Source organism: Microtus pennsylvanicus, chromosome 2, assembly GCF_037038515.1.
Source record: "Microtus pennsylvanicus isolate mMicPen1 chromosome 2, mMicPen1.hap1, whole genome shotgun sequence".
Classification (NCBI taxonomy): domain Eukaryota; kingdom Metazoa; phylum Chordata; class Mammalia; order Rodentia; family Cricetidae; genus Microtus; species Microtus pennsylvanicus.
Genome location: NC_134580.1, coordinates 26,766,466 through 26,774,582, shown reverse-complemented (window position 1 = coordinate 26,774,582; position 8,117 = coordinate 26,766,466). Strand labels below are relative to the sequence as shown.

Here is an 8,117-nt window from a genome sequence, read left to right as displayed (position 1 = left end):
TTCAGCTCTTGTCTACCTTGAATTCCTGTCTTGGCTTCCCTTAATGATGGACTACATATAACCTATAGCCAAAATAAACCTTTCTTCTTCAGTTGCTTTTAGTCAGTACCTTTTCACAGAAACAGAAAATCAAAGCAGATCACTCTTTTAAGATTTATTTTTATTTATTTATTATTATGTATACAGTGTTCTGTCTGTACGTATGCTTGCAGGTCAGAAGAAGGCACCAGATCTCATTACAGATGGCTATAAACCACCATGTGGTTGCTGGGAATTGAACTCAGGACCCCTGGAAGAGCAGTCAGTGCTCTTAACCACTGAGCCATCTCTCCAGCCCCAGAAGATCACTTTTATACACTGTTCACTCACCTGCCCTTTCCTCTCCAAACAGACTCCAAGGGATGGTCCTACAGAACAGCAGCACAGTCTCAGAGTTCATCCTCGTGGGCTTTGAGCAGAGTCCCCCTTCCACACGGGCATTGCTCTTCATCCTCTTCCTGGCTCTCTACAGCCTCGCCATGGCCATGAATGGCCTCATCATCTTCATCACCTGGACTGACCCCAGACTCAACAGCCCCATGTACTTCTTCCTTGGACACCTGTCGTTCCTGGACATCTGTTTCATCACCACCACCATCCCACAGATGTTGATCCATCTGGTGACCAATAACCACACGGTCTCTTTTGCCTCCTGTTTGACTCAGATGTATCTGGTCTTTGGTGTGGGTGTGGCTGAGTGCATCCTTTTGGCTTTTATGGCCTATGATCGTTATGTTGCCATCTGTCACCCACTGAACTATGCCCAGATTATAAGTCGGCAGATGTGTGTTAGGCTGGTGCTGACTTCCTGGATCTTTGGGATGATCAATGGCATCCTTCTCGATTATATGACTTTTCGAGGTCCATTCTGCAGAGAAAACCACATAGAAAACTTCTTCTGCGAGGCCCCCATAGTGATTACTCTCTCCTGTGGGGACCCCAAGTTCAGCCTGAAGGTGATCTTTCTCGATGCGATTGTGGTACTTCTCAGCCCCATGGTGCTCATTGTCACCTCCTACGCCCGCATCCTGGCCTCCATCCTCAGCAGATCCTCTTCCTCGGGTAGGGGGAAGACATTCTCCACTTGTGCCTCCCACCTGACTGTGGTCATCTTTTTCTACACTTCAGCCATGTTCTCTTACATGAATCCCCGCAGTACGCATGGGCCTGACAAAGACAAGCCTTTCTCCCTCCTCTACACCATCATCACCCCCATGTGCAACCCCATCATCTACAGCTTCCGCAACAAGGAAATGAAGGGGGCCATGGGGAGAGCCCTTGGGAGAAGCAACCTGGCTCAGGCAGAGTCTTTCTAGCCTGAATTCCCTGGAGGCGTTCAACCTACTGTAAATAGAAACTTATCCCTTTTCCAGCTTTTCTGCTCAATGCTGAGGACTCTGTGAAAGAACATTCATGCTGTCCTTGGCACCAGACTCAGACCCTGAAGTCATTTTTTCCTGATGTCTAAGGCTTATGACTTGAGTTTATTCCAGCATAGACTGAGCCTCTTTGATTTCTCTTGGTAATGTGTTTTGTGATTGGAGGGGCAAATGCAATGCAATAGGGGATATGTCACTAACTAAGAGGAGTCAAACATCCTTCTCAAGATAAAGCAATTAGTGTAAAAAAAAATGATTTGGAGAGCTTTTGCAAGCCAAGGTGTGGAGGCAGTGGGCTGGGGAAATGTTGTGTGAGGTACGCAGAGTACCATTCCTGCATGGCGGCCCACAAATTCCTTAAGTTTATAGAGGGAAACAAAGGGTGATTAATCAGTGGAATTTTATTGCTTGCCAAAACCAGCAAGAGGATGCATGAAATTCTAGATTAATGTTTAGGAGAGGGAGACTCGAACTAGAGTTAAAGCCTGAAAACACCAGCTTGTCCACTAGTTTGATCATAACCTGGGAGTTCCATCTGTGTCACAAAAGGCCCCAGAGTCAGGGAGTCTTTAAGGAACTTAGTGTCATTCAACAACAGAGCAGGGCTCCTCTAACACATTTGCACAATTGTTGTTTTCATCCTCTTGCCCCAGCTTCCCAAGTAGTGAAATTACATGGACGAGCTACCATGCCTGCCTCTATTTCTATCACCATCCTGGCCATGTGTTGTACTAATTAATACTCTTATTTTCCTCCTAAACTGGGTCCTGGCAGTTGGACCTTTACTAATTACCCCAATGAGCTTCCTTGCCTTCCTTGGACAGTGGCTTCCTTTGTAAGGAGAATTGCTGGAAGGATGGAGAATAGAGAGACAGTGTGTGGGTACATTTGTTTTCCTGGCTCCTTTGATTACCCTGGTTCTACAGCCTTGATCACAGAGTCACAGATATCTCTGCTCCCTTCCCTTTCCCCTTAAGGTGTTACATGATTGAAGAGGAAATGGGGAACATGATTAATCTATAAGCACAACTTTAAATCTGTAGTTTAAATATTCCTATAAGTGTAGAGACAGCCACATAATTGTAACATTATGAAACAATAATAAAAAAAGTTTGATTTTGAACATTGCTATTGTTAGTATCTTAGATGCCCCTAAAGGCCCATAAGTTAAATTTTTTGCTGTGGTTTCTATCTGGGATGTTCCCCCATGGGCTCCTGCTTTGTCCCCTTGGTCCCCAGCTTGTGGTACTGTTTGAAAGGCCCTGGAGCTTTTCCACAGTGAGGTAAAGGTGATATGCAGCCCTGGTTTAGATCTTGGACTCTGCTTCCTGGTCTGTAACATGTGAGCAGCTGTTGTCCCTTGCTTCCAATGCCACGGATGGAGTCACTCCTGTCACCATAGTTTCTTCCACTTTGATGAACTAGAATCCCTCTGAATCCATGAGACCATCATCCCTTAAGCTACTGACAGCAGGTATTTGATCCCAGAGACTCGAGAGAAACTAAGGCAGGCATAGTCCCACAGTACTGCCATAGAAAGATGATGAAGCATTGGGCCCATTGAATAATAACTCTTGAAGTTATTGGGGTCATGGCTTTCAATGGACTTGTGAGATCCTGTTCTCTTCCTTAACCTCTCTAATTTCTGATGACAAAATAAGAAGACTTTTTTTTTCTACCACACACTCTGACAGTAGTCTGCTGTCTCACCATGAGCCGAAATAAACAAAGCTAATCAATCATCAACCAAAGCCTTCAAAACAACTAACTGAAACAGACCTTTCCTGATCCTGGGTATTTTCTTATAATGATGGGAAACTAACTCACACAAACACAGTAGAAAAGGGACAACTGAACTTTGGAAATGATGTCTACCTGACACTGAGACCAAACTTGACAATTCCAAAATAATCTCTTCATCAACATAGTTGCAAGGTTCCTAGGAAAAAACTAAGTGATTTTATTCTCTACTGTATTAACAGATATTTTATGACTTCTTGGGAAATGTGAACAAACATCTGTTAATCTCAGAGAGGGCAGGAACAACAGACCAAAGAAATTATTCCACCCAGCTCTAGGTAGTGAACCAATTAATGTTTTGGGATTACTGATAGGAACATGTGTGGCTCAAAGAGTCAGATCACACATCACCAGGAATCTCACAAAAGCCGCTGCCTCCCGTGAACTCTTGGCCCAACTCTCAGATGAAGAGGATCTCCTCTCCTTTAGCGCATGCCTAGCAACCTTGGGGAGGAACCTTGTGAATCTTCTAGAATCCATGGACTTCCTGAGCCTTGTGAGTGTCTCAGGCTTTTCAGTCTTTTGAGCTGTCCCCACCACCACCCCTTCAGGAGGGAAGTCCAGAAATAGCTACAAGAGATGAGACTTACATTACGGTGTAAATGCAGCTCATCAAAGAGTTTCAACATTGAATGACCATTAGAAAAAGCATTACTATCCATCACCACATTTCCAGACAAATGAAGAAAAAGATGCCATCAAGTCTGCCATAGCTTCAAGAAAACCATCCACTCTGCCAAAAATGTATACTTTTTAAGGAATTCACTCTGAGCAGATCGTGGATGGGGGAAATTTTTTGTTAAAGTATTAAAGGGATTCTTGAGCCAGGCATGGTGGTGAACACCTTTAATCCTAATACTCAAGAGGCAAAGGCAGAAGATCTCTGAATTTTTTGCCAGCCTGGTCTACAAAGCAAGTTCCCGTTCAGCCAGGGCCACACAGAGAAACCTTGTTTTGAAAAATCAACCCCCCCCCAAAAAAAACAGTATTAAGGAGAATCTACACAAAAACCACCTGGCAAACATCATCTCTAATAGTAATCATCAAACTCATTGTCTTAAAGACCAAATAAGATTCACTGTAGGAACGTCACAGAAAGCGGATGGAAAGAACTTAGTTGTCAGGGGATGCGGAGGAGTGCTGGGAAATGCTGTCTTCTGGATATGTTGAAGTCACGAACACACAGTGACTCTGTTTACCTACAAAAGGTTGAGCCTGTAAACGTTCCAGCATGAGTGGGGAAGGAGCTCATGAGGTTCTTTCTACCCTAGCTGAGGGTCAGTTAGTGGACGCTGGTGGAAGCCATTTCTCTAGTACCAAAAACAGCTGTTGACTGTAGTTTTGTCACTAGAGCCTCAGTGTGTTGAGATGTGCTCCCCCCATATCTATCCTTTTCAGGACTTTTGTCACAAAGGATGCTTGATTCTGTCCAAGGCCTTTTCTGCACCTACAAAAATGATCATGTGATTTCTGTCTTGGAATCCATTTCTTTTTTTTTTAAAGATTTATTTATTTATTATGTATACAACATTCTGCCTCCATGTATGCCCACACACCAGAGGAGGGCGCCAGATCTCATTACAGATGGTTGTGAGCCACCATGTGGCTGCTGGGAATTGAACTCAGGACCTCTAGAAGAGCGGACAGTGCTCTTAACCACTGAGCCATCTCTCCAGCCCCCTTGGAATCCATTTCTGTGAATGACATTTGATTCATTTGTGTTGGTTTATCTCTGAAACTCTAGAAAGAAGGCATCTTGATCCTGATGAATAACCTTTCTAATGTGATCTAAATTGACTTGCAAGTGTTTCATTGAGAGTTTTTGCATCTATGTTCATTAGGAATATTGATCTTGAATTTCTTTTCTTTGTTATTGTTGTTGTTGTGCATTTATTGGCTTTGAGTATCAGCACAATACTGGCTTCATAAAGAGTTGGGATGGGAAAGATGGCTCAGAAGTTAAGAGTATGTGCTATTGCTGCAAAGGACCCTAGTTCCGTTCCCAGCATCTGCATCAGGTGGCTCACAACTGCCTGTAACTCAAGCTCTAGGTGGATCTGACTTTTTGGGTCTCTTCAGACACTTGAACTCACGTGCACATCCCTAAACACACACTCTCTCACTCTCTCTCTCTCTCTCTCTCTCTCTCTCTCTCTCTCTCTCTCTCTCTTAAAAACAAATTTGTATTTCTTCCTTTTCTGTATTTTCTATATTAAGCAGTAACTTGAGACATAGTGTTATTACTTCTTTGAAGATCTTATGACTTCTGCAGGCAATATGTACATACATACATATAACGGGCTCTTTTTAGTTCAGAGATTTTTTTTTTTAAATTACCACTTCAAGTTCAGTGCTTGCTATAAATCTGTTTAAATTATTTTATCTTGGTATAGTTTTGACCTGTTATATGCATCTAATAATTCATCTAGTTCTTTTAGAATTTCTAGCTTAGTGGAATATAGGTTTTTAAATATTTTTATTTTCTGAATTTCATTGGTATTTGTTGTAATATTTCCCCTTTCATCTCTCATAGTATTAATTTGTATAATTTGTGTCTTTCTTTGGTTAATTTGACCATGATATTTTATTAATCTTTTCAGAGAACCAACTCTTTGCTTCATTGATTACTAGCAACACTGCGTGTGTAAATATGAGTGTGTGTGTACATGGTACACATGTAGAAGTCAGAAGACAACTTTTGGGAGTTGTTCTCTTCCTGCACTTCATTACGACAGGAGTTTTGTTTGCTTGTTTCTACCACCCTCTGGATTCTTGACTAGTTGTCTCAGAAGCTTCCAGGTGATCTCCTACCTCTGTTTAGACCATCTTGCCATGGAAGTGCTGGGACTATAGGTGTGATCACCACACATAGCTTTGCGTGAGTTTGAGATCAACTCAGGTTGTCAGGTTTATATAACCACTGAGTCATCTTGCTAGCCCTGATTCTTTGTAGTTTGTTGCTGTGTCCCATTTCATTCATTTCTGTTATGATTTTAATTTCTTCCTATCTACTGCTTTTGCTCCTCATCTGTTCTTGCTTTTCCAAAGTTTTAAGGTCAATCCTCATTTTGTTGCTTTTTTTAAAAATGTAAGCTGTACTGTGTAAATGTACCTATAAATATCCCTCTTAAGACTGACTTCTGAGACACACAAAGACAATTATCACATATACTGACACATAGGTGATTTTTAAACATAAAGCAAAGAAAACCAGCCTACAAACCACAGTCCCAGAGAACTTAGACAACAATGAGAACACTAAGAGAGACTTACATAGATCTAATCTACATGGGAAGTAGAAAGTAGAAAAAGACAAGATCTCCTGAGTAAATTGGGAACATGGAGACCCTGGGGGAGGGTTGAAGATGGGAGGGGAGAGGCAGGGAGGGGAGCAGAGAAAAATGTAGAGCTCAATAAAAATCAATAAAAAAGACTGACTTCTGTATGCCATAGGTTTTGATATGTTATAATTTTGCTTTCATTCATTTCTATAATCTTTTAAAATTTCCTTCTTGATTTCTTTGATGATTCATTCACCATCTAATAGTGTGTTTATAGTGGTATATTATTTGTGTTTTAATAAATAAAGCTTGCTGGAAGATCAGTGCAAAGCAGACACACTAGTCAGCCATACAGGCCAGGCAGTGGTGGCACACACCTTTAATCTAGTTAGCCATAGAATAGGTGATGATGGTACACACCCTTAATCCCAGCACTAGAGAGGAATATAAGGTGGGAGGAGACAACTCTCAGGCTCAGTCTCATTCTGAGGATTCATGGAGGCAGGATCGTCATTTCAGTCTAAGGTAGAGTCAAGAACCAGTGACTGGTTGCTTTGCTTTTTTGATCTTCTGCTTGCACACCAATATCTGTCTCTGTTTTTACTATTCATGCTACATTTGGTGCCCAATGTTTGGAGTACAAATTCACGAAAAAGCCACCAGCAGAGGCCAGAGTTACAAGAGGCTTAAGTCACTGCCCTGTCAGATAGGTTCTCATTTTTTTATTCTGGCAGGCTTTCCCTGAACACCCTTTTGGGCTGCTGCCTTGAAATCCAGTCAGGCCTATACTGTTCTATGCAGCAGCAATAAGCCTCACATCTTCATCAACATTGTCAGCAGATTTGGTAAGATAATTGGGAATTCTTAAAGGGAGGAATTAGATAAAAGAGACAGTTTTTTTTCCATGTTAAAAAATGGGAAAATAAACAAATAAATAATAAATAAATACACTATTACATTGGAGGGATTTGTGTCTCTGTATGATAATATGCTGGACAGTTTGAAAATGGAATGATTAATGAAAGAATAACTAATTTAGATGGGATTCATGTAATGTCAGTTGTAAACATTATCAGCTTTATCATTTTTGTCTTATCACTAAAATGTTGGTTAAGCTGAATGCTAAGATACAGGCCTTAGAAAAACCTAATAAAACAGATCACAGAATATTCCAATACAGACAGAGGAATTTTGTGGAGAACCAATTTCAGAACCAGAGGAACAGCCTAAGGTTTTCAAACAGCCAACCTTAATATATCCAGTAACCTTACAGGACTCGCCAAATGGCAGAGGCTCTGTTACAGGTAACTGGACTTCTGTGCCAATGTTAGATTTAAGGAGATTCAAGAAAGCAATAGTCTCATTTGGCATACATTCACCTTTTGTGATGCAGATGTAAAACTTGTGGTCAGTTTGTAATAGAATTATCCTTAAAGACTGGATAAAATTGGTTAAAGGTGTTTTAGAGTCAGGTCCACAATTATAATGGAGTATGTGGTTCAGAGAAGAGGCTAAGATTATTGAACAATGGAGTAAAGCTAGCAGTAGAGAAATAGATCAAATTCTTGGAGAAGGATATTATATTATTGAAAGGCAAACTGCATATGATGACCACATC

The 8,117-nt window shown here is 41.2% G+C and overlaps 1 protein-coding gene across 1 annotated transcript; it reads left to right on the top strand.

Moving 5' to 3' along the window:
- The first annotated feature begins 401 nt into the window (after nt 1-401).
- On the top strand, nt 402-1,355 carry LOC142844099 (olfactory receptor 10AD1-like). The gene has a single exon (XM_075962412.1). It carries the CDS (start codon nt 402-404, stop codon nt 1,353-1,355), a length of 954 nt encoding a protein of 317 aa, XP_075818527.1.
- Nucleotides 1,356-8,117: the final 6,762 nt, after the last annotated feature.

Coding starts and splice junctions, on each gene's coding strand:
- LOC142844099 (XM_075962412.1), top strand. CDS start 402: ATGGTCCTACAGAACAGCAGCACAGTCTCAGAGTTCATCCTCGTGGGC.